Source organism: Bos taurus, chromosome 9 (assembly GCF_002263795.3).
Source record: "Bos taurus isolate L1 Dominette 01449 registration number 42190680 breed Hereford chromosome 9, ARS-UCD2.0, whole genome shotgun sequence".
NCBI lineage: Eukaryota > Metazoa > Chordata > Mammalia > Artiodactyla > Bovidae > Bos > Bos taurus.
In genome coordinates, this window is record NC_037336.1 from 97,534,262 (window position 1) to 97,561,743 (window position 27,482).

The 27,482-nt window shown below is 42.8% G+C and overlaps 1 protein-coding gene across 8 annotated transcripts in view; it reads right to left on the reverse strand.

Annotated features, from left to right (window-relative positions):
• Nucleotides 1-27,482, reverse strand: part of PRKN (parkin RBR E3 ubiquitin protein ligase) — a 1,234,790-nt gene that overhangs the window by 576,457 nt on the left and 630,851 nt on the right. For all 8 annotated transcript variants that reach the window (XM_024996692.2, XM_024996689.2, XM_024996685.2 and 5 more), the window contains one exon: nt 20,213-20,328. In XM_024996692.2, the coding sequence (XP_024852460.1) occupies nt 20,213-20,328 (116 nt within the window). The remainder of the gene's footprint in view (nt 1-20,212; nt 20,329-27,482) is intronic.

Below are 27,482 nucleotides of genomic sequence, written 5' to 3' on the forward strand. Positions count from 1 at the left end.
ATCCTAAAGGAAATCAACAGTGAATATGCATTGGAAGGACTGATGCTGAAACTGAAGTTCTAAACTTTGGCCAACGAGTGGATTCAGTGGATAAGACCCTGATGCTGAGAAGATTGAGGGCAGGAGAAGAGCATAGCAGAGGAAGAGATGGCTGGATGGCATCAATGACTCAATGGACATGAGTTTGAGCAAATCCTGGGAGATGGTGAAGAACGGGGAAGCCTGGCGTGCTGTGGTCCATGGGGTCGCAAAGAGTCGGACACGACTGAGCGACTGAACGATGACAACGTGGACCGAGGAAAACAAAGGATGCGCCCGGTTACCCAGGGAGCTGAGGTCACCAGGTGGCCAGTGGGTTCTAGGTGCTGATGCCAGGTGGCGCTGACAGCCAAACCTTTGTTTTTTAAGCTTCCTCTCTTATGTAAAGTTGTCAGGGAGCGGGGTGGGTTTAAGGTGAGGGAGACCTGGAGAACACTGCACATGACGGAAGCAGCGGGTGCCTTGGTGCTGTGGTGAGAGGGAAGAGACGGAGCAGAGTTTGCTGCAAGACCGGGAGGGAGAGCTCTGGATCCAGAGAGTGAGGAGATAAGAGGAAACCACCAGAGGGGGCTTGGATTATGTTTCTGAAGACTGCAACTACCGTTTACTCTAATTAAATGTTACTGGACTGACGGTGAATCAACATTCATGTGGAATTGCAGTCTACACAACATAGAAAAAGTTATTTTGGGGCTCCAAAATCACTGCAGATGGTGACTGCAGCCATGAAATTAAAAGACGCTTGCTCCTTGGAAGAAAAGCTATGATCAACCTAGACAGCATATTAAAAAGCAGAGACATTACTTTGCCAACAAAGGTCCATCTAGTCAAAGCTATGGTTTTTCCAGTAGTCATGTATGGATGTGAGATTTGGACCATAAAGAAAGCTGAGCGGAGAAGAATTGATGCTTTTGAACTGTGATGTTGGAGAAGACTCTTTGAGAGTCCTGTGGACTGCAAGGAGATCCAACCAGTCCATCCTAAAGGAAATCGGTCCTGAATATTCATTGGAAGGACTGATGCTGAAGCTGAAACTCCAATACTTTGGCCACCTGATGCGAAGAACTGACTGGTTGGCAAAGACCCTAATGCTGGGAAACATTAAAGGCAGGAGAAGGGGACAACAGAGGATGAGATGGTTGGATGACACCACCGACTTGATGGACATGAGTTTGAGTAAGCTCCGGGAGTTGGTGATGGAGAGGGAAGCCTGGCGTGCTGCAGTCCATGGGGTCGCAAAGAGTCGGACACGACTGAGCGAGTGAACTGAACTGAACAACATAGAAAACACAACGGACCCAACTCTGTATTAAATTGGTCCTATCTTGACAGCAGTGAAGAGGACAAAAAATAATACAAACCAAAATACAGTAGGGGGCACTGATAAAATCTGGTTTGACAAATTCTTACGAGGTGGCAAAGTGCGTGAAAGAGCAAGGAATGTCAGGGCTGGAGGTGGTGCGTTGACCAGGGCCTTGATTATTGGGGCAACATTGTAGTACTGACACAAAATAGAGTGGGAACCCCAAAATAAAGAGGCTTCAGAAACGTCATCCAGCATGTGGCAATCTGCACTGGGTTTTCAAGCACTGAAGGAAGGGGGTGAAGGGCTAGAGGCAGAGGTCCCAGGAGAAGGAGAAGCAACATCAGGATTAAGGTACTAAAACGGGAACACCAATGACCGGTGTTCTACGGGCTCTAAGGAGAACTGTCTCTGTGGATAAAGGTGATTTTTAGGAGAAAAGGAAAATAATTAAAAAAAAGAAAAGAGTATTAGGAAAAAATTGTCAAAAATGAAAAGAAAGGGGTTGAAAATAATCAGCCAAGAGAACATTCCGAGGTGAACTGCAATTTTGTTCACAAGAATCTACAGATGGGGTTCCAAGTTACTATCACTTACCTTACTTCAGGCAGAACTTAGCCTGGAGGAAATTAAGAATTTCTTGATAATTAAAATATGCAATAGTGTGGCAAGAGAGGATGGGGACTCTCCAGGTCTCTTTTAATTAGGTGTTAAAAATAGATGTTTCTAAAAATCCTGTTTCCTTTCTAGGCCTTCCAAGGTTCTGGAGAAGTGTTTTTAATCTCAGCAACGTGCTAATTGTGTCTAATGGCCTGTAAACAAACTCCCTAAACTATTAACCTTCTCTCTTTAGCCAGAGATTCAGGAAATTAGTATTTGAAAGAAAAATCCCCAGCTGGTTGCCCAAAGGTGTGTCCCAAAGTACAGAAACTGTCACTTTATTTGGAGGAGACTCAAGGCCAGATCTGACACAAGCTTGTGGTGTGGGATAGATAAGCTAAAATCTTTTTAGAAATAAAGGCTAACTCCTCCACCCTTTGGTTCAGTTTACTTGTGCTCCTATCTGTAGGGAGAAATATAATTGATAGCACCTCTCAAATAGCTTTCAGACACAAAAATCCATAATTTCAGGATATTTAGAAACAGTAAAACAATATCTGACAATTAACAAAAATATGTGAAGTTGGATCCTTGTAAGTTAAAACTGATGTTATATTGAAAATGGAGTTCAGTTTAGCCTAAGAAAGGGAACGGCCACTGAACCTTCAGGGTGTGACGGGGGTGTTTGAGCTGCCCTCTCTGCTTCCTTGGTGGCTCAGCCAGTAAAGAATCTGCCTGCACTGTGGGAAATCCAGGTTCGATTCCTGGGTCGGGAAGATCCCCAGAAGGGATTGGTAATGCACTCCAATACTTTTGCCTGGAGAATCCCATGGACAGAGGAGCCTGGTGAGCTACAAGTCCATAGGGTTGCAAAGTCAAACATGACTGAGTGTCTAATACACATACAACACACCCACACACACACACACACACCGTTTCCACTTATCTTCTTTAGTCCATGTAAAAATTCATTTGTTTCTAAAAGAAGAACAATCCCAGACTAGCCAAAAATGTTATGAAAAAGATGGTCAATGATGTCTTTTCTACCTGTATTTAAAATTTTACTTACAGTAATAAAACTATGCGCTTGGCACCAAATGAGTGATGACCAGAAGCAGAAGCCCAGACAGAAGTCCAAAAGAGATACAATATATTAGTGAGATTTCAAATGAGAGAGATACTAGACGACTTGATGACAGGTGTTAGAACAGTTAACAGAGCAACAATAATGATATAAAAAGTTTCTGCTTTGAGCATTCCTCAACACAGACAGTTAGGGAGCTGAAAAAAATCCACTGTTAAAAACACTGGAATTGTAAAACGATGAGAATACAACACAGGTAAATCAAATCAATAAGCCAGCATTGGCAAGAGGTCAGAAAAAAAAAAAAGATAACTAAATACATAAAATTTAATGCTTGGTATGGAAAAACGCTGAAAACAGAGTAAAAGAGACAAGAAATGGAGAAACAGGTAAATGTATTACATGTAGAGGAAAGTGCCAGCGTTCTCGGTGTGTAATGATGAAGACTGTGCCTGTGGTAAGCTGCTTCTGTCGTGTCCGGCTCTTTGTGACCCTATGGACTGTAGCCCGCCGGGCTCCTCTATCTGTGGAATTCTCCAGGCAAGAATACTGGAATGGGTTGCCATTTCTTTCTCTAGGGGATCTTCCTGACCCAAGGACTGAACTTGGGTCTCTTGTGTCTTTTACACTGGCAGGCAGATTCTTCACCACTGAGCCGCTCAGAAGCCCCGCACCTGGATCTTTAGATCCCTGAAAAGTCTTTCCTGGATGCATTTAGCAGTCACCAGGCAACACGCAGTGCGCTTAGGAATGCATATATTTTAGCGGAAGGCCTGGGTTTGGGGCCCTGTATTCACTTTTCAGCTGTGCAACATAGGATACATTTCCATAACTCCTCCCACTAAGCCTCAGGTGGCTTGTGTGAGGACTGGGGACAATAACCTGCTTCAGGGGACTGTTGTGAGTGTTGAAGGAGGGATGCCTGTGGACGCATTTAGCAAGTGCTACCAGGAAGAGGCGATCTGCTCCACAGCCTGGCATGGTGGCAGGAGAACAGGGGACTGGGTTGATACGAACCTCCTGTCCTCACGTGCAGCCTAAAGGTGGCTTCTCTAATCCACAGAAGCTAACACGCAGAAACACACAGCTTCTGCAGACATGGGCTGCGATTCTGAGCGCTGTCTCACCTACCAGCCCTACTAAAGATGAGAAACCTGTTACAATCCCAACAAGAATCAGCTTTCAGCCAGAAACGCTGCCTTCTGCATTACCACTGTCACAGGTGACCCACAGCAAGACTGAATTTCAAGGCTGGCAAGATGCTCCTTCAATACAGATCTCTTTGGCCTGACCTTCTTTTCTCCTCCATTCTCTTTGCTTTCTAATTCTCAAACAGTATGAAAAAAATTCTGCAATAATTCTGAAATCACACTGATACATAATGGGGGATTTTTCTTCCAGAATGAAACTCAATGACTTTTGTAATTGGTTTTTTAGAGAACCACAAACATTTTAGTTCTTCACGAATTTACGGATTCAGTTCCACCATGCTGGGGGCGGAGGGGTGGGTACAGCTCACAAATTCAAAGGGTGACACCTTTTAAACCTGATTGAAGTCTCTGGAATTTATTTAAAATACAGAACTTAAAAATCACAGTTGGTTGGCCCAGGGAAATGAATTTCAGGATTGTTTATCTCTGTACAGCAGACGCAACCTCTCTTCAGAGTACACACTTTCTAATCACAGCACTGCCCGAGACCCACCAACCATGCTTTCCAGTGCCCGCTAAGCCTGGGTTTCTTCCCTAGTTTATCAAAACCCCGCAGGAAAGAGCCAGCCCCATGGCTGAGTGGAAAGGGCAAGGCATTCTGTGAACAATCTACAGTTTGGAACAGAGCTGCAAATGATTTAGAGGAACAGTAGCATTTGGAATCAGCAAGGTTTTCAGAGTTCAGATGGAGATAGCAGTCTAACAGGAAGTGAGCTTCCTGCCCATGGCAATCGGAGTGGGCGGGCTCCACATCCTCCTCCTCCTACAGCAGGTTTCCCAAGCTCAGTACTTGATGCAAATCAAGGCCCCACACTGCGGGACCTTCCTGCCTCCCTAACCATGTGGCAGTAGCTCCCCACACCCCCGCCTCTGCGTTGTGACAACCAAAACTGTCTCCAGATGGTGTGAAACCACCCCTGCTTAAGAACCACTGACCTACAGCTAAAGAACCAAAGAGCCTCTTGCTGAAAGTGAAAGAGGAGAGTGAAAAGCTGGCTTAAAGCTCCACATTCAGAAAACTAAGTACATGGCATGAGGTCCCGTCACTTCACGGCAAACAGATGGGGAAACAGTGGCAGACTATTTTTCTGGGCTCCAGGATCACTGCAGATGGTGACTGCAGCCATGAAATTAAAAGACGCTTACTCCTTGGAAGGAAAGTTATGACCAACCTATACACCATATTAAAAAGCAGAGACATTACTTTGCCAGCAAAGGTCCATCTAGTCAAGACTATGGTTTTTCCAGTTCATGTATGGATGCGAGAGTTGGACGGTAAAGAAAGCTGAGTGCCAAAGAATTGATGCTTTTGAACTGTGGTGTTGGAGAAGACTCTTGAGAGTCCCTTGGACTGCAAGGAGATCCAACTAGTCCATCCTAAAAGAGATCAGTCCTAAATATTCATTGGAAGGACTGATGCTGAAGCTGAAACTCCAATATTTTGGCCACTTGATGTGAAGAACTGACTCATTGGAAAAGACCCTGATGCTGGGAAAGATTGAAGGTGGGAGGAGAAAGGGATGACTGAAGATGAGATGGATGGATGGCATCACCAACTTAATGGACATGAGTCTGAGTCAACTCCTAGAGTTGGTGATGGACAGGGAAGCCTGGAGTGCTGCAGTCCATGGGGGGACAGAGTCAGACACGACTAAGCGACTGAACTAAACTGAACCTACAACTGTGTAAGAATATTATAGCTATGGGTTCTTTTCCCTCACTTCATACCATCAAAGCGAAAAATCCACTTCACATAGACTATCAACTAAATTTTATGTAGTCATATCTATATCCATAAAAGCATAGAACTGGCCTTAAAAATATTACTTTTTTGAGAGGAAAATAAGATACTCCCATTCAACTAGCTAATGAAAGGCTTGCTTGCGAGAAGTTTTGTCAGATGACATCTGGGATGTGGGAGTAGACATACCAGTCGCAGAAAAAAATTAAATACTCTTTACTTATGTTTCATCAACCCAAGGTTGATGCAAGTTTGGAAAACAGAATGCAAATGAGACAAGACCAGTAAAAACTAACTTACAACACATTCTTTCAGTTAGCAATCCAGAGAGAAAATCTCAGCTAATGTCTGCTGTGGCTGCTGTGTGCCAGGAGATCTTCAACCTCTATCTCATTTAACTTTCAGAACCTTTCAGAGAAGTCAGAGAACCCGGGGAAGCAGCCCAGAGAACAGGACCATCAGACGTGGAACTAGGGTTTGAACCCAGCATTCTGTCTCCAGAGCCTTCGTCTTTTGTATGTCAGAGGCTGACTTGGTTGGCATCGCTGAGTGGCTCCAGTGCAAATCAATCTATGCTCAGAAAAAAAATGTCAGTGGAAACTGGGAAATAGGAAAATCAGACGTGGTGAGAGACTGGGGGAGGAGAGAAAAGTCTGTGCCTTCTGTTCGTCTTGTTACAGAACAAGCGTGGAGTAAAATAGACATCGCAAATGGCCAAGCAGCACGCCGCAGTGCTGAGGACGGCATGGCATCCTGCTTATGCGAAAAAGAACACGTCTCAACTAAGCCATATCATCAAGATAAACATAGGGGTAATTCCACCTGTTCGGTAAGGATACCAAAAAATTACAGTTCAAAGACCGAGATTCATTTTCGTTTTTAATTTTCCGAATCAAAATCTCTTTCCATATGGACTTGGCGTGGCAAGAGCCAAAAATATCATTCCAGAAAGGCAGATTAGAGCCGAACACAGACAGCTCTGAGAAAGCTGATGTGTGTGATGGGATCACCATGTTCCAAGCATTTTATCATTTTCCTAGAGTACCATTATGCGTAAATTCTGCAGAAAGAATTGTGATACGGCCCCTCTAGTTATTATCTTGGAGAAGGCAATGGCACCCCACTCCAGTACTCCGATTGGAAAGGATACTTAAGGAAATTTCCATGGATAACTTACACGTTTAGTATGGCATCTAAACTCTTCCATGCACAGTTCCCCAAGAAGCTTGCACACTGGACTCTGTGACAATGGGAGGTCTGAGTCCTGGGACCCCTGCTAGGTGGGCACATCCATCAGCCAGCCAGCATCACAGCACTGAGTCGGGGTGAGATAGCACCCTACAACACCTCCTCTCAGGTCAAACATGCAAGCCTCTAGCGTAGCAGAGACTAAGAGGGAAGGTCAAATCTGGGGTTAAGTGCCCACTGGTGGTAACACTGGATAGAATTTTACATTTTATGATGCACCTTCACATGGATTTTAGTATTGAACTATCACCTCAACCCTGATGATCCTTTTAAGAGGGTATTGTCAGTCTCAGTGCATACAACGGTAGCTGAGGGGTGAATGACTATCTTGAGTTTATGTGTGAGCCTGCTAAGTCACTTCAGTTGTGTCCAGCTCTTTCTGACCCTATGGATTGCAGCCCACCAGGCTTCCCTGTCCATGGGATTCTCCAGGCAAGAATACTAGAGTGGGTTGCCATGCTCACTTTCAGGGGATCTTCTGCACCCAGGGATCGAACCTGTGTCTCTTACATCTCCTGCATCAGCAAGTGGGTTCTTTACCACGAGCACCATCTAGGAAGCCCAGGTTTATATAACTAGCATTTCTGTGTGCTGTTCTTGGTCGCTTAGTTGTGTCCGACTCTTTGGGACCCCGTGGAAAAGTAGCCTGTCAGGTTCCTTCGTCCATGGAAATTCTCCAGGCAAGAAGACTGGAGTGGGCTGCCGTGCCCTCCTCCAGGGGATCTTCCTGACCTGGGGATCCAACCCAAGTCTCCTGCATTGCAGGTGGATTCTATACCATCTGTGTCATATAGGTTATAATTAACTTCAGGTCTGAGCTTTATTTTGTTTGCTTTCTGCTCCACCATGCCACCAGGAGTCGAAGGATTCAACTCAGTGGGGAAGTCTTACCAATGCCTCCTATTCAATCCAGGCATTAATTCAACTATTAAGCTACTCTTTCTTCTTTTGTGGAGGATTACTTTAATTTAGTCAAGTCAGGTTTTATCAGGGACATAATTTAAGGTTAACTTTGCAGTGATCACTGAGAAAATATATTTGTAAATATAGTCCTTTAAAACGGGCATAAAAACAATTCAAATTAAGAAAGTCTAGTTGACAATAAAATGTAATTCCACATGCCAGAAGCTCATGGAATTCCATAAAGCTTCAATTGTTAATATCAAGTCCTGGCACCATGAAAAGGCACAATTAAAGAGATACAGAATGACTGCATTTAAGAATCAGTGAATTAATATCAATTTACTAGGGCATCGTTGATTATTTGTACTGTGGGTTAACTTTTAGAGCAACTAAAGTATTTCTTACAAGGCACTTGGATTGTTCATCTCTTCTCATGCTTCTTAAACCAAATGGAGTTTTGAATATGAAACTAACTTTTGAAATTTATTTCCTAAACTTATAAATTTTCATTATTTAAGTAAACTTATGTTTTTAAAAAGTGATTGTTTATGATATAAATGATCATCTATGATCTTGTGACAGGACTTGAATTTTATGTAAGAATGTCTGAGTGTATAAGTGATAAGATAGTTCAATCTATTTCTGCTTTCAAATCTGTATATTATTCTACTGAATGGAGTACATTCTTGGTAATCATATTACATCAATTAGCAGAATAGGTTAAATGGGACTATTCTTGTCATTAATAAGATATGGAGATAACATCACTCTTATGGCAGAAAGCGAAGATAACTAAAGAACCTCTTGACGAAGGTGAAAGAGGAGAGTGAAAAAACTGGCTTAAAACTCAACATTCAGCAAATGAAGATCATGGCATCTGGTCCCATCACTTCATGGCAATTAGATAGGGAAACAATGGAAACAGTGACAGACTTTATTTTGGGGCTCCCAAATCACCAGAGATGGTGACTGCAGCCATGAAATTAAAAGATGCTTGCTCCTTGGAAGAAAAGCTATGACAAGCCTAGACGGCATATTAAAAAGCAGAGACATTCCTTTGCCAACAAAGCTTTGTCTAGTCAAAGCTAGGGTTTTCCCAGTAGTCATGTATGGATGTGAGAGTCGGACCATAAAGAAGGTGAGTGGTAAAGAACTGATGCTTTCAAACTGTGGTGTTGGAGAACACTCTAGAGAGCTCCTTGGACTTCAAGGAGATCCAACCAGTCAATCGTAAACAAAACCAGCCCTGAATGTTCATTGGAAGGACCGATGCTAAAGGTGACGCTCCAGTACTTTGGTCACCTGAGGTGAAGCGCCGACTCGTTGGAAACTGCCCTGAAGCTGGGAAGACTGAAGGTAAAAGGAGAAGGGGGCGACAAAGGATGAGATGGTTGCAGAGCATCACTGACTCAATGGGCATGAATCCAAGCAAACTCCAGGAGATAATGAAGGACAGGAGAGCCTGGTGTACTGCAATCCACGGGGTCACAAAGAGTTGGACATGCGTTAAGAGACTCAAAAACACAACAACAAAATGAGGAGACTGGTTTGCATACACTTACATCTATGTTCTCTGCCTCTGTCTCTTCACATGTACATGTGTGAAGTACACACCTGTACTGGGAATGGTTTGGAGTCTGAGAGATGCATGAAGCCACCAGGCCAACAGTTGGTGGGATCAATGAAAACTGTAGGAAATTACAGATTCACTCGACATGAAGTATGTACAGATGAAAGATGGGCAGGATAGAGACCTCATAAAAGTAGTCAGGAGACTTCTGCTACAAGGCTTTTTGTCACTTCTAGATTACAAAAACAGATTATTTACTGTGATTGTTGGTATCAGTTATTTAATTTTATGGTTTTGGAATAAATGCTTCCAACAGTAATATATTAAAAGCAGAAGTACATGTTAAGTTCATAAGATTCTAATACTAATGTCAATAAGCGGGGCCCTTCCCCAGCACCACGCAATGATCTGATACCAGCTGAATGACCTACAGTTCATTTCTGACACTATGTACTAGGGATAGCATCAGATTCCACAGGTTAAGTGTACAAAGCTCCTCCCTCCCACCTCCAGAGGCAAGTCTAGGTTGTCACCTGGGATTCTGACCCACCGCTATAGATCAGAAGTCCCGTGTCCCTCTCCTTGGGTTTCAATCCTTTACTACAATGGCTCTTGGAACTCAGAGAAATATTTTACTTGCTAAATAACTGGATTATTGTGAAAGGATAGCACTCAGAACAGGCAGGTGGAAGAGCTGTAAAGGCAAGACATGTGGGAAATGCCATGTTGTTTGAGCACAACTCTCCCTAAATCTCCACATGTTCACCAGTGTGCAAGGCCTCTGAACCCCATTCTCTGGGGTCTTTATTGAAGCTTCACTGTATAGGTACCACTGATTAAATCGTAAGTTATTGTAGTTGAGCTCCATTTCCAGCCACTCTCCCCTCTCCAGACATCTAGGGATGACACTGAAATTTCCCACCCTCTAATCACAAAGACTGGCTCCCCTGGAAAACAGTCTCCATCCTCACTTGCATCCCAAACTAACTTCCTTAACAGAGAGAAAGGCGCGATCGGTGCTCTCAGCACTTAAGCCATTTCAAAGGTTTTAGGAGCTCTGAAGGGGGACAGAAAACAAATAGAGATTTCTTATTATAAATCACAATATTGCAGTATAGAATTTCTATTTCTCAAGAAAGTTCATCATGACTACAGAAGTTTCACAGGTCTTTGTAAGAGTTTCTATCTACCAGAGGGGTTTTTAAAATATCACTGAGCAGACATAGACTGGAGACACAAACCTGATGAAGAAGCATCAGCGTCTACTATAAAGTCTAGTTATTATAAAAACACTGTGCACAAAGAATTCAATTTCACACATGCAGCTCAGAAGGTACATTTATATGTGGTGCATTTATATGTAAGCCAGTGAAGTGTGGCTTTTCATTTAGATCAAATGACTGTTCTGAATTAATTTACTCAGTTTTGATTCCAGGTTTTCCTGTGCATGTACCAAAAGCTACGTGAGAGCTATCAGTGTCCGCTCGCCTAGCAGAAGAACTTCATACGGAGTTAAACTGAATAGTGCTCAGTCAATGTCACTGTATTGGAATGGACGAAAAGTTTGTTCAGGCTTTTCCACATGATGTTATAGAAAAAGCTGAACCAACTTTTTGGCTAATCCAATGTAATAAAAATGGAAAACCTCTTAAATCTAGTAATTGTTCAGTTTTTCTTTTCATTTAATTCATTGACTCAAAGTAAAGCATTTGTAAGTTTATTCTCTTAATAGTGAAATACCTGAATTTATTGTGAATTCTAGTGCAAATTCAGTTTAAAAGTCCCACATTGAATATATTCTTTCTTTTTCACAGTGACAATATAAATATATTGATATATTTCAGTGAAATACACCATTATGGTTAAGAACAACATCCTTACTAAAATTAGAAATCTGTGGAGCATGCTTGAAAGTAATCATGCGATGCGTTTAACTCATAACTCTGTTCAGCCAAGCTGTGATCTTCTACAAATCAACCCAGAAGCTGTAGTTGTCAAAATTTACAGTAACTGAACCACAAAAGAGCGACAAACCTGACCCTGGATCCAAAAGCGTCTCTGCCGTCTGTCTGTGGCCCATTATCTGTCAGACTTTTAGGCAAGTTTCAGCCTTGACTCAACTGCTGTATAAATCAAGTCTAGTGTCTACTGACGGCTGGCAGAACATGCCAACCCCAAACACGCCACTTTGGCATAATTGAGCTGAAGCCAGTTGAGAGGGAACAGACGTTAAGAACAACTCTCTGCTCTCCCTTATTTCCTTCAGCAGGACATACATTTGTAAAGGTAGCCTCCACCCCCCCCCCCCCCGCCCTTATCAAGAAGGACAGAAGTTAATCTACAGAGGTACCAGCCAAGAGGGCCGTGTACTTAGTCGTGTCCAACTCTTTGGGACCTCACAGACTGTAGTCCGCCAGGCTCCTCTGTCCATGGGATTTCCCCGGCAAGAATACTGAAGTGGGATCCATTTCAGAGGACTCTAAACATCAAACTTTACTATTTCTTATCATCCGTTAGTTCCACCCTATATTTAATTTCCCACAATCTGCTGCCCCAAAAGTTCAATCTCCTTTTCCTTTGTCTTGTCACTGATCTACAAATTTATTGTTCTTTGGTTGAAAGGCTACAGAAACCCAAGCTCTAACCATCTGTTTGAGTTACTCATCTCTAGATACTCCCTTGGGTATGTGTGTTGCATGTGTTAATACATTTCTTTTTTTTTCTTCCTTGTTATTCTGTCTTTTGCCAGAAATCCAGGTGGAAAACCTAGGAGAAGAGAGGGAAACTTTTTTTTCCTCTCCCATACAACCTGAGCAGCAATTCCTTTACAAGAAAGAGTCTTCCAAATTTCTTTGCATTTTGTTCAAAATCAGTCAGCAATATTTAATCAAAGTATTGAACTAATGAGTGTCCTAAACCTTCAGCTTTTGAAGCGCTAAGTAACTATAAATCACTGAAAAATGTTTGCAAGAAGACATTGAAACTAATCCCTATAAAAGTGGGGTGGGGGACCGATCTGAGAACTCAAATGATACACTGGATTTCCATTCTGAAATCTGTAACTAAATTTTTGGAATATTTCTGTTGGTAGGAAGAGTCAGGGCAACTCCTATTTTTAATTAGTGATTTTTATATTGATATCACAAAGAAGTGGAATTGAGAAAACTGATTCTGCTGCAGTGTGGTAGAACTTTCAAAATATGTACAAATAAAAATATTTGGCAAGCTCTGTTCTGTAAAAATGCTTGTCAAAGAAAAGTTCTCTGAGTGAAGCAAAAAACAGTACTTAAGATAACATTCTGTCAAGAATACTTGCCCATTTTAATTAAATGTTAGAATTGAGATTACTGTACCAAAATTTTCTTGGAGCTTGCTACAAGTAGAGGTAATTTTCTCAGTTACAAATTATGATCTGTCGAGAAACATCCATTGGAGGTGTTAATGATTTTAAATGCTTCACTCACACTACAACGTTGAAGGAGACTCCAGGCAGCTGTATTTTTTTTCAGTTAAAAAAATACAAACATATATTTTAAACAAAATGTCTCAGGAGGAGGAACCAGATGGAGCCAGATGGAGCCCAGCAAGGACAGCACCAGGTGACGGACTTCAGCTTCGGGGTCAAGGTCCTTTCCAGGGTGACATGCAAGGGGGAAGCACCTCAGCAGAGCAGGCGGTGTCGGGCTCTAGCTGGCTGGGTGTTAGACAACCGGGAATGGGTTAATTGGTGCACGCCCTACCTACACGCATACAAATTGTATCATGCATTTTTAAGATGCTGTCTTGGTCAAGTGAAAAAGTGAGTAGGAAATCTTGGTCTAAAGAAATAAGTTCCGGTCCCTGTTTCCCTGTAGTGATACTACGGATGCGTGGTCAAGTTCTGCCTCGCCTCCACGCACCCACCTCCACCTTTCAGCCGCAAGCCTGTGCCGGTGGCATCTGCTCTCCCTTCCCCCCTTAAAAACATGCTTTTCAGCCTGAAGCACTTCCCTGAGTCACAGACGGGCTCAATGAATATCAGTGGAATGAACAGCATGATGGGTTTTCAAGTTCTCTCTTTAAGAGAGGAGGTGCTAAAGATTATAGATGCCAGAATAAAACTGCTTTGCCAGTGATGTTGATATTACAGGATGCTGGCATCTGTGTGCACCCTTCTGCACATCGATGGGTAGGTATGAGGACTGCACGGGAAGTAGCCCTCAGTGTTGTGAAAATCCACAGGTAGACCTAAAAACCGTTGAAATCCCATTCCCAGTGCACCTGAGATATAGGATTGGAGGCCATGTTTTCTTTGATGTAGAACTGATCACATTAACAAGAGACAGAATCAACACATCATGACTTAGTTCACTAAATAGCTTGTCTGAACTCCAGGTTATTGAGACTCTTGCTTATTTGGCTGCAAGTACAACCTGTGAAGCCAGCAAGGACAAATCTTCAAATTGTTATTGTTTAGTCGCTGAGCCATGTCCAAATCTTTGTGACCCTACGGACTATAGACCGCCAGGTTCCTCTGACCATGGGATTTCTCCACGAATACTGGAGGGGGTTGCCATTTCCTTCTCCAGGGGATCGCTGAAAATACTAATTCTAAACCTCATGGGAAACATGGTGTTTGTAGAGAGTGAGGTAGATTGCATCACTGTTTACTACTAAAAAATATTCCAGAATACAGATGCTATTTGCAATAGACATAATTTCTTTCCCTCACCGAGTTATAATCAATTGCTAATTATGAGGATATAGTTGCAATTAAAAACAAATGCACAAGTCACAATATTTTTCTAAGCAAAATTAGCTCTGTAAAGACTCTGTGGGCATTTATTTCTAAGAGAGTTGGACTTAAAAATAAGGCTCGGCTGTCACCAAAGTCCTAGTGAGGGCACTTGGAGGCTGAGGGAATACGGCCGCTTCTTAACATCCACCATCAGAAAATGAACTGCTTAAAATCCAGACGGTTACAACATGCAAGGTTGACCTTAACGGGTACAAAATTGGTCCAGGAGGATTTGCAATATTGCCCTACTAGCGCCAGCGGGGGCTGCTGTGCGCCCGCAGTGACAGTTAAACGAAAAGGTGAGGCTTATGAATTTCATGCCCAAGCACCTGTAACGTTTCCAGGAAACCCCGCTGATGCAGCCGCTTGGATCTGAAATCTACAGGGTTCGCCGCGGGAGAAATGAAGGTCACTGACTGACATTAGAACTGACATGGCTCACATTTCAAAGCCTCAGTGTTGATAAAATACTTCTTCTGTTTTTATAAGTAAGTGACCCCAAACAGTATGGCTGAGTAATCTCTCTGAGTAGGACTTTGAAACTTGACTTTCTCCCTTATATCTAATAGTGCCTTAAAACTCTCTATTGATTTTTGATTAACTTATCTAATTTAGTTTTGGAAAGTTCCACTAGATGCAGAAGAGATTTTTAAAAGTAGAGTGTTCCATATAAAAAGAACTTGTTTTCTGTCTGTTGCACTGCATAAAATGGATTTACTTATTCAGACCAGCAAATATTTATGAAAACCTATTGAATGCAAAGACTTATGCAGGACATTGTCGCTCCGGTCACATCTGCACCTCAGTCAAGCTTGGACTGATCCTTCACGCAGCCTAGAACTTACAGCAGACAGCCAGGTATACAGCTGTTTTCTTCAACTCTTTAAAGAGTTGGTTTTTAAACTGTCTTTGGATCTCGCTTTATTGCTAGTAGCTTCCTTTTCACACGCAAACCTACTTTCCATCTTCACTAGGTAGCTTGCCTTTTTCTGTCCAGTGAGAACTGCATACATGAAGAAGGTAAGGTGTGATGAGAGGAAAACATGTCGACCGCACATGTCCTGGTGGGTAGGCTGCTACAACCAGTTCCTCGTGGTAAGACTGCATGCAATTTTTAAAACGCCTTAGCTTCAACTTCTTCATATGTAAGAAAGATAGACGTTCAAATAATTTGAAGTTAATTTAAGTAAAGAGTTACAGTTCATTAAGCACCATGTTTGAATTTCAAAGGAGGCAATGAAATTACCATTATGGAAGGTTATGCCCACACAAAGGAATCTCCTTTCTGAAAGGGTGCAGGGTAGAAAGATTTATTCTCCCTCAAGACTGGATCAGACTGAGGTGTGCACACTTTTTCAGCCAAGAGTGACTCAGCCCTAATGTAGAGAGATCTTACTCCCATGGGGTCTGAGCACTGTTGTGAGGTAGCCTGTTTTGAGCTTAAGACACATCTTTGAAGTTTTCTCTTTCATCTTAAAAAGTTCTAAGATATTCCATTCTACTAGAGAATGTGCTCCTGCTTATTGTAATATCAATTTGGTATTCTGACTTACCTTCCTCTAGAATGCTACGTAAAATGAACACTCCAAGATACTCCCACACTTAAAATAAAGAATTCTTGTTCCTGGCATGTGACATTACCTATGCGTATATATACTATTTGAGTCAAATAGGAGAAATACATAGGTCTGCAAGGTCAGAGAAGATCACTGCTGTTATCTCTCTCTCTCTCTCTCACACACACACACACACACACACACACACACACACACACACACACTACACACACATAACGTCAAGGATTTTTCCATTACAGAGACAAAAACCACTTACAGAAAAAGACCATGTTGAAGATTTCAGTAAAATTCCATGTGATTTTAGTCTGTAATCTCTCATAATGCTCTTCAGAGACTGATGACTGGACAAAATCGTAAGTTCCTGTCTGACACCAAAAAGTCAAGAAAGAATTAAGCTGATAGAATATAGTCCTTGGTGCCTCAGATGGTAAACAATCTAGCTGCAATGTGGGAGACCTGGGTTCAATCCCTGGGTTGGGAAGATCCCGTGGAGGAGGGCATGGCACACACTCCAGGATTCTTGCTTGGAGAATCCCCATGGACAGATGAGCCTGCTGTGCTGCAGCCCATGGGGTTGCAAAGAGCTGGACATGACTGAGCAACTAATACTTAGTCCACAGCAACATAAAAGGAACTTCTACATTAATTCTAAATCATGAAAGAAATGCCAAGTGTAACCAAAATTAAAATGTAAATTGACAAGAGATTAGACAAGATATGTCTTCAAAGGGAGCATAACCAAGATACCAATGTCTCATCTCTGTTAAATGAATCAGTGAATTCATACCAAATACTGTCAAATGACAGTCAGGTCACTCTCCCCCAGAAACACCAAGAACAAGTAAAAAAGACTTTCAGATAAACCTTTACTGATCTCCAAGCCCAAGTAAATCCTTTAAGTGTGCAATCCAAGGTATTGCTTCAATAGGCTACATGAACCATAAGACAAATTTGAAAGCAAGAAAACTGTAAATATATATATATCTATCAAACAACAATGGCATCAAAAACATAAATCTTTGTGGGAAGAGTTGAGGACAATTACAAGGTAGCAGTGCTTCTTAGATTTAATGTCCTACTGGGAACTGGACTTTAGAACATGTTTCTGGAAGGTTAAATTTTGACTGTAAACGTGGTTCTTTTTTGATTTGTCTTCAGCTCTGTGGACTAATGACTAAAGGTGAAAAGAAGCATGGGAATGCAGCAGGTGGTCTTAGAAGAAGCAAAGAAAAGGAAACAGGATGGTGAATTTTTTTTTTCTTTTTGCCAAAAGATATCATGGTAATAATTTTTTTCTATTTTGAATATTTTCAAAATTTAAGAAGACTCCTTTCATAATGTAAGATTCAAGGTGCAGAAATACTGCATTCCTCTGGGAGCACCGGATATCCCAGTAAGCCCCAACGTTAGGGGAAGCACACGGACTGAAACCGCCCACCCTGGCCAGGCACCACAGCAACCATCTGCATGAGTTGTTTTACGACAGAAGGTCCTGGGAAGGAACAGGGAACAAATAAGCCTCCACCAACCCGAAGAGTTCGGGAAAGGTCAAAAGGAGACACCACATGTCCGACCACCTCCCAGAATCCTTCTCTCTGGTGTCCATCTTGGCTGAACAAGGCGTGCGCCACCAGGAAGGACTCCGAGGCAGAAGGATTGGCTAAAGACAACCCGGAAACTAATCCCATCACCATAAAGCCTGAGACTGGAAGCCACGTGGCAGAGCTGTTCTCCTGGGTTCCATTACCCTCCTGCTCTCCACCCAGGCGCCCTTTCCCAATAAAATCGCTTGCTTTCTCAGCACATGTGTTTCCTCAGACAATTCATTTCCGAGTGTTAGTCAAGACCCCAGTTTCGGGCCCTGGAAGGGGTCCCCCTTCCTGCAACACCAAGATACACATACTGGTTTGGGAAGGAACAAACGTCTCACTTTGGCATTGCCAGTGTCATTTTTATTTGGCTGAATATTGTTATTTCTGAGTCCAGCTGAGGCATCCAGAAATGTTTTGAACCTTTTTGCTGTAATTGCTATAGGGGATACTTAACAATAGAGCTGCTCTACCTTCTAGTGCTATAATTTCTGTTCTTGGCTCAAGTCTTTGCCTTTTGTTCAATTCACTATTTTTAACTCCTAAGCCTAAGACTGATAAAACTGATAACCTTGAGTGGAAGAAGGTCAAGACACTACTCTAAATAAGTACAGGTCACTGCAGAGCTGGGCAGCAGATGGGAACCTGAGGGTTCACATGGAACCTCAGGAGGTTTTAACCCGTGAAGAGTTCACTCCGTTCTTTAAGAGAGAGGAAAATATTTTACATACATTATTTTATAAACTCAAAAGATACATATCAGGTACCTGAATTAAAACTTAAGCCTAACATCTGGAAATGAATAGCACATTTATCTGAAACATTTTTCTACATATCACAGCCACATATGTGTCATCTGGAAAGCAGAATCATTGAAAACCTCATTTTTTATTTCTACATTTGGCAGAAGACAGGACCATAAACAAGCACTTTTTCAAATAATACTATCGAATTATAAGCTATGAACAAGGATTATTCCTACCTTTTGCAGTTCTTCAGAATCAGTCAGAGCCTTTTAGATTACCTACTTTGATTCCTGGATTTTATAAGGAAGCTGAAGGCTTAATAGATTGTTATATTGCTAAGGTCAAAAGTTAGCTGAGTGACATTGGAGTTCATTGAAAATAAGTTATTATACACTTGCAAAGCTTTTTTTTTTTTAATGGGGATTATCATTAAGAAGGTAGATGAAAGATGTCAATCTCTTTTTATACAAAAGTACATGTTTATAAGCACAAAAATAAATAAAATTATTATTTTGTTACCAATTCTCTACAATCTATATCAGAGGATAGAAGTAGGATAAATGCCTCCTAATTCATTCTAGGAGGCCAGCATTACCTTAATACCAAACCAGACAAAGACAATTCGAGAAAACTACAGATCAATATCTCTCATGAACACAAAAGCAATCGAATCCAAAAATGTATAAAAAAAGTATCAGACACAATGACCAAGTGGGATTTATCCTAGGTTTACAAGGCAGATTCAACACTGAAAAATGAATTAATGTAATCCATTACATCAACAGACTAAAAAAGAGAAATCACATGGTGATACCGATACAGAAAAAAAAAAAAAAATCTGACAAAGTCTCAAACACGTTCATGACAACAACTGTCAGTAAACGAGGATCAGAAGAGGACTTCCTCAACCTAAAATTCTGTCAACAAAGTATCTGTTACTGATGTCATATCTAATGGCAAGAAACTTGAACTTTCCCACTAACATCAGGTACAAGACAAGGACGTGCTCTCTTACTACTCCTTTCAATATTGTACTGCAAGTACTAACTGAATAAGGCAACAAGGAAAGGAAAGGGCATAAAATAAACATATTGGGAAAGAACACATAACACTGTCTTTGCTCACAAATGACAAGATAATCTAGGCAGAAAATCTAAGAGAATCAACCAAAAAACCCTAGAAACAATCAGCACTTACAGCAAGGTCGCAGGGTCCACGGTTAACGTGCAAAAGTCAGTTCCCATCCTACATAGCAACAACGAACATGTGCGCTTTGACATAAAAACACAATGCCGTTTACATCAGCAGTTGAGAACCGAAGTACTCAGGCATAAATCTAACAAAATATACAGTAAGACCTACATGAGGAAAACTACAAAACTCTGATAAATGAAACCAAAGAGGAACTAAATAAATGGAGGTATTCCATGTTTGTGGATATAAAAATTCAACATTATCAAGATGTGGGTTCTTCCCAAATCGATGCACACATGCAACGCAATCTCAGTCAAAAGCCCGATATTCTTTTACGGACATCCACAAACTGATTTTAAAGTTTAGATGCGGAAGAAATGACCAAAAATCGTCGAAATAGTACTGAATGAAAAAACAAAGCTGGGGGACTGACATTACCTGACTTCAACTTAACGATGAAGCTACATTAATTAAGTCAGTACCGTGCTGGTGAAAGAACACAGAGATCAGTGGGACAGAATAAAAAGCCCAGAAGCAGACCCTGTGCACGCACTCAACTGGTTTTTGGCAAGACAGCAACGGCAATACAGTGGAGCAGATCTCCTCTGTTCCGAGTTTTCAGATCCTTACCTGATGTCCGTACACGTTATGCAGCTGATGTCTCGACTGTTTGTTGTGATCAGGTTCAAAGCTACTGATGTTTCCTTGTCAGAGGTCGGGTGCGCTCCACATTTAAAGAAAAATTCCTGAAAGAATGAGAAATATGATCACAGACATGGAATCCGGCCAGCCATGTCCCCCTAAACATGTTCACAGTCAAGAATGTCTTCAGGAGAAGAAGAGTATCATCAGACTATAGATGAGTCTGAAATAAGACAACATCCACACTTTTGAGGGGAACTAATGCCCTTGGAAGCAACAGTCAGAACTGGTCATGGAACAACAGACTGGTTCCAAATAGGAAAAGGAGTACGTCAAGGCTGTATACTGTCACCCTGCTTATTTAACTTCTATGCAGAGTACATCATGAGAAACGCTGGGCTGGAGGAAGCACAAAGCTGGAATCAAGATTGCTGGGAGAAATATCAATCACCTCAGATATGCAGATGACACCACCCTTATGGCAGAAAGTGAAGAGGAACTAAAAAGCCTCTTGATGAAAGTGAAAGAGGAGAGGGAAAAGTTGGCTTAAAGCTCAACATGCAGGAAACGAAGATCATGGCATCTGGTCCAATCACTTCATGGGAAATAGATGGGGAAATACTGGAAACAGTGTCAGACTTTATTTTTGGGGGCTCCAAAATCACTGCAGATGGTGACTGCAGCCATGAAATTAAAAGACGCTTACTCCTTGGAAGGAAAGTTATGACCAACCTAGATAGTATATTGAAAAGCAGAGACATTACTTTGCCAACACAGGTCCGTCTAGTAAAGGCTGTGGTTTTTCCAGTGGTCATGGATGGATGTGAGAGTTGGACTGTGAAGAAAGTTGAGCACTAAAGAATTGATGCTTTTGAACTGTGGTGTTGGAGAAGACTCTTGGGAGTCCCTTGGACTGCAAGGAGATCCAACCAGTCCATTCTGAAGGAGATCAGCCCTGGGATTTCTTTGGAAGGAATGATGCTAAAGCTGAAACTCCAGTACTTTGGCCACCTCATGCAAAGAGTTGACTCATTGGAAAAGACTCTGATGATGGGAGGGATTGAGGGCAGGAGGAGAAGGGGACAACAGAGGATGAGATGGCTGGATGGCATCACCGACTTGATGGATATTAGTCTGAGTGATCTCCGGGAGTTGGTGATGGACAGGGAGGCCTGGCATGCTGCGATTCATGGGGTTGCAAAGAGGTGGACACGACTGAACTGAACTGAATGCCCTTGGGGCAAACTATTCAACAAGCCCCCTTTCTAAGAAGGTTCCAAGTGTCTGCTAGTCTCTCTCTTTTTCTTTTTCAACCAAGGAGTTGTGGGAGCACTCTGGGCCCCCTGCTCACCTCTCAATGATAAGTGAGTCTGGGAGAATAACAGTGTGGATGGAGGAGGAAGCCTACAGTACATCTCGACAATGAGGAAGCATCTCGACAATGAGAAAGAGGAGACCCTGAGCCATGAGATGATTGGTCCAAAGTCAAACAGTCAGAGGTGAAAGCAGGAAGCAACCCAGGTTTCCTAAAGGGAAATCCAGTGCTTTTCTACAGGGTCCCCTCACAGCTGGTCAGTGAGAAGCAAGAATATAGTGCCAGTAAAAAATATAGGGACTCCAACTATTGATAAGCATGCATGTATTATAGACAGAGGACGAGATGGTTGGATGGCATCACCGACTCAACAGACATGAGTTTGAGCAAGCTCCGGGAGTGGGTGATGGACAGGGAAGCCTGGCATGCTGCAGTCCATGGGGTCGCAAAGAGTCGGACACGACTGAGAGACTGAACTGTAGACTTAGGGAGAGGCAGAGTGTACCTCTCCCCAGCCTGACTTATAGTCTGCCCCTCGTTCTGCACCCTTCAGTATCCCAGAATTCCCTGAGAGTCTCACCTACCCCCTCCCTTTGTCAGGTAGCTAGGAATGTTCTAAACCCAGGCCTCTTTCCATCTTAGTTCACTCTCAGCCCTGTCCTGCCACATATTCCTTTATCTTAGCTGCTCATGTAAGTCACATCCTTGTTTACTTTTGGCTGCATACACCCTGATGCTGGGAAAGCCTGAGGGCAGAAGGAGAAGAGGGCATCAGAGGACAGGATGGGTGGATGGCATCACTGACGCACTGGACTAGAACTTGGGTGAACTCTGGGAGATGGTGAGGGAAAAGGATGCCTGGTGTGCTGCCGTCCACGGGGTCGCAGACAGTCAAACAAAACTGGGCGACTGAACAACAAAAGTTCATTGCGTCTTAGTCCCCTGACCAGAGCAGAGACTGAATCCAGCTGTTGACAGTGAGCATGCAGAGTCTTGACCACTAGAGTACCAGGGAATTCCCAATTCACATTCTTTTTTACTGTCTTGGTTTTCCAACTGTTTTTCTATTTGTTTGCATAGCCCCTCTTCCCCCGCACCCCACACACCAAGGTGGTGGGACAATAAATACTGTGCTTCTTGTCAAACAGTACGCACACCGTCCATGGTAATAATACCATGAAACTAAATTTTCTGCCACAACAAAAATTCCATACAAATGTAACAGAGGATGACAGAAGAACTCTTGCATGTACACTTAATCCTCAACTCCATTTGTGTATCACTACTTGTATCTAGAAAGCATTTTTCTTTCAACATTAGACCTGGTGTCAGCAAACTTTATTAAAGCACCATATATTAAAGGTGTTCAGCCTTGCCAGCCATAAGGTCCTTGTTGCACTGCTCAACTCGGAATTATTGTCTAAAAACAGCCATGGAACGTATGCAAATGAATGGATGTATCTGCATCCTAATAAAACTTTATTTACAAAAATATGTATCAAACTGAATTTTGCCCACAGGCACGGACTGACACTTTCACTTTGAGCTTCCCAAATGGCACTAGTGGTTAAAAATACACACACACACACACACACACACCATCTGCCAATGCAGGAAATAAAAAAAAAATTCAGGTTCAATCCCTGGGTCAGGAAGATCCCCTGGAGGAGGGCATAGCAACCCACTCCAGTATTCTTGCCTGGAGAATCCCATGGACAGAGGAGCCTGGGATATGGTCCACAGGGTCACAAAGAGTCAGAAACAGCTGAAGGGACTTAACATGCATGCATGGATGGTCCACATCTGCAGTGGACCTTGAGATATTTATGGGCTGTCTTACATACATTTGTATCCTAACAGTGGATGGCAAAGGACAAGAAATTAGATATATTTTCTTAAAAAAAAAATCAGTAGATTTATTTAATGAATGCCACCAATGTTTCTTTATATATTTGACATCATCACTCTTAAACTGTCTTCTCCCTACTTGTAACCAAACTAAGGGCTCCCCTGGAGGCTCAGTGGTAAAAAATCCACCTGTAATGCAGGAGATGCGGGTTCAAGTCCTCGGTCAGGAAAATTCCCTGGAGAAGGAAACGGCAACCCACTCCAGTATTCTTGCCTGGAGAATCCCATGGGCAGAGCAGCCTGGCGGTCACATGCATGGGGTCACATACAGCGCATGGGGTCCCAAACAGTAGAACATGACTTCACAGCTAAACAACAACAAACCAAATTGACTTCTTCCTCCTCTGACCACAGACGCAGTGAGCCACACCTGTGGGTGTCGAAGTCCAACTTACATCACAATCATCTGGGATGCTTGTTAAACTCGACTTTGCAGGGACCCACCCCAGATGTTCTGACACCCGGCTTACCAGGTGATGCTGTCACTACGGCTCTGGGGACCACACTTCTGAGAACTACTGAGTTAGAGCAGCATTAGAGGTAAAGGGAATAAACGACTTATTCTTTCAGAAAACAAGGGCTGTAACAAGCTCGCTTAGCACATCTGAAAATAATGGCACATCTCAGGTAAAATGGATTACTCTTCAAAAATCTGGAGGGTTTCCCCATGCACAGAAATGTCCCCAAGCCAGGAATTTGGAGCCCAGGATGTTTTTAAGAATAAGTGCCTTATCAATTTCAGGTGGTATAGGTCAACAGGAACCCCCGCCCAACCCCCCGCCCAGGGCAAGTGAGAGTGGCCGACCCCCGGCCTGCAGTTGCAGCCCCAGTGATGCAGCTGTGCCAGCAGCGCCGCTGTGATGATAGACGAGCGGCTGCTGGGAGCCCCCTCAGGTGTGTCCGCGGGGTCCTGCATGGCTTCCCCAAAGCAGCATGCAAACCATACTGATTGTTCTTGCTTTCTCTCTTAACATGGAAGGCCATCCTGTTCACTCCATTTTTTTTTTTTTTGGAATGGTATAAATCCTTCAAAGGTCACTTCAAGGGTATTATGGAAGAGAGTTAAGGCCAAACTTGACTATCAAAACGAGATGGCTGGAGGACATGACTGATCCTTCTGAAATACACAGACTGCTTTTGCAGACCTGAAAAAAAATCCTCACTCATAACGAAAAGTAATACCTCCAGAATAGCTGAGCTGGCTGGCCTATTGAGGAAGTATTTCACATACAGATAAATAGAATTTATATTTTTTCTTAGATTGCAGAAGGCTACTGGTAGACATTTAGCTAACAAATCACAAACTGCTCTAACACTAGATAAAACTCTGCCAGATAAAAGTCAAAATCCTTTTTACTGGAGGGAGGAATTTTACAATCAATGGTTTAATAAGTAACAAATTTTGGAAAATACCAGAAATTCATATAGCATGACAGAATTAAAATACAGATTAACAACTGTGTATATTAAATATGTATCAGTGAATTTCAGTGCCTTCTCTGCCAATTTTTATGGAAGGAGGTTCTTCTCCAGTGCCAGAGTAGCTAAAGTGGTGGAGTGGCCAAGATTTCACCCAGCTTGCAAGCTAACTGGTTAGCCTGCCACCGCCTCATGGATGTGGCAAGGAGACACAAGCCTCCTGGGTTGGAGCCCCGGCAGAATGATGTACAAGCGTCATGATTCTGTCAGTTCCTCTGCATCCCAGTTCCCAGGAGACGAAGTGTCCAGGCCAAGCTACACGCTACGCATGCTGGGTTTCTGAAACACAGCTGGGGACCCTGAGCTTAGGACACGCAGATCTTTTAGAAGGATCTGTAAGCCGATGTTTCCTTTGTTCTGAAGGCAGACGCTATCTTTATCATACTGAAAGCAAGCAGGTCCACGTTTTACTTTAGAGAGAGAGACTAGACTACCATTTTCTAGGTCATTTGCTCTACAATTTCCTTGCAAAGATAGTCTAAAAAAAAAGATAGTGCTTCCCTCACAAGACATGCAGAAACTTGAGAGACCCTGGAGAAGTGTCTTCCAATAGTAATAACCCCTTTCCCACAGACTAATCAGCAGAACGGTCTGGTTATTTCCCATCCTACACAATCAATGGATTAGCATTCTCAATACCCTTCTGATATTCTCAGACTGTATTCAACACACACAGGAAAAGAGCAAAACAAACAGAAGCAAGAAGCGTGTTGAAAAGTTCTACCTTGGGTATTTCAGCTTGCTCATGTAGGGCTGTCATCTCACACGATGACTACATGATTCTTTTGGAGTAATTCTGCTTTTCTGGGATTTTTCTTTTCTCTTGATTTTTCAGATTAAAATATTAAGAACACCAATGTCAGAAACGCATCCTAGCCAGAGTCCATGCAGTGTGGTCAGAACATTGATGCCACTGTGAGATCTGGTCACCATCTGAGCCCCGTGGGAACCCAGAAAACAGCTCAGTCTGGGCCAGGTGGATAGTAGTTATGCCCCACGGCCTGGCTGCTTGAGGTGGCCATACTCCAGTTTCAGTGGGGGTGGGTTTGCCAAGCCAAGTTACTCCTATGTCGCCCTGGGTGCAACAGTCCCCTGTGGGTGCATCAGAGAAACATTCTTGTTCACTGGGCCAGGGCAGCAGCGGGGGCATCTGTCAATTCTAGTGAAGGCAATATACGATCCTTACTGAGGGTAGGACTTCCCAGGTGGTGTGGTGGTAAAGAATCGGCCCACCAGTGCAGGAGATGAGACGCGGGTTAGATCCCTGGGTCGGGAAGATGTCCTGGAGGAGGAAAGTGCCAACCACTCCAATATTCTTGCCTGGGAAATCCCACGGACAGAGAAGCCTAGTGGGTCTATGGGATTGTAAAGAGTGGGACATGACTTAGCAACTGAGCACATAGACATCTGTGGGTAAATAAAGAATCTCAGAGGGACCCATCCATCTTCCACAAATGCCAGCTCACAGGTAAACCAGCTACAAAAAGACAAGAAAAAAAGCTAAACATAGCAAATCCTGTTAAATTAAATGGATTCTTTCACCTAACCAGGAGCTGTAGCTCCTATTGGCTGGCTCACCTGGATCCATATACTCAATTCTGGGAAGCCCTAATTAGCGAAGGCACCAAAATCTGACAGCAGCTGGCCAGGTTGTTTTCTTTTTTCCCTCCCAAAAGATGGTGTAAACTACATTTAAAGGATGACAAAAATAATCCCATAATAAGACCTTAAAAAAATGTGCTTGGATTCATAATGTGACCCTGGTAAATGCTGTAAGTATGAATAAGATGCTTTTCACTTTAATAATACTGAATAGAAAATTAAAAATCTAACAGTTATATTCTTTAAGTTCTTAGAAACATACCTTTCTGCCCTTAATGTGGACAAGGCTCTGATCCCTTCCTTCCACGCTCACTGAGTTCTCACCTTTTATCAGTACCCACCCATCCTTTCCTTCAGATCCTAGAGGCGAAGCCCTCTGACTGAATGAGACCCACAAAAAGCAATGATACACCAAGGGAAAGACTTCATGAACAGTTCAATTCAACTATTAGAAGCTACCTCTTCCTTCTCATTCCAGTTTGCCACCCGACTCAAGACATTACCAGTGTCTCTAACAGACAAGCGGGAAAATGAAAAATAAACAAAACAAATAAATAAACCAGAAAATCTGAATTAGGTTAAAACCAAGAACTCAGTTTATAAAAACGTACAGAATCCAAAGTTTAAACTCCAAACACAGGAGTGGGTCAAGTTAGGGGAGCAGGACCCACACCAGGTATTTCAACAGAGAGAATTTAAAGCTGAGGTCTAGTTGCAAACATGGTGGAAACTCCCCAAAGAGCTAAACTGGGGTAGAAAGCTCCTTGACATTAGCAGCGTTAGGGCAGTGCTCCAATCTGCTGGGGCTGGGGGGATGGGGCAGCGGGGGCCGGGCGGGGAGATACAGTGGCTGGGCTGCCTATGGGGGCTAGGAGGATGACTGAGACGCAGCCCCTGCGAGCAGTGCCTCCCGAAGATGAAGGGAGACACCTCCCAGCTCTGCCTCTCTCCACC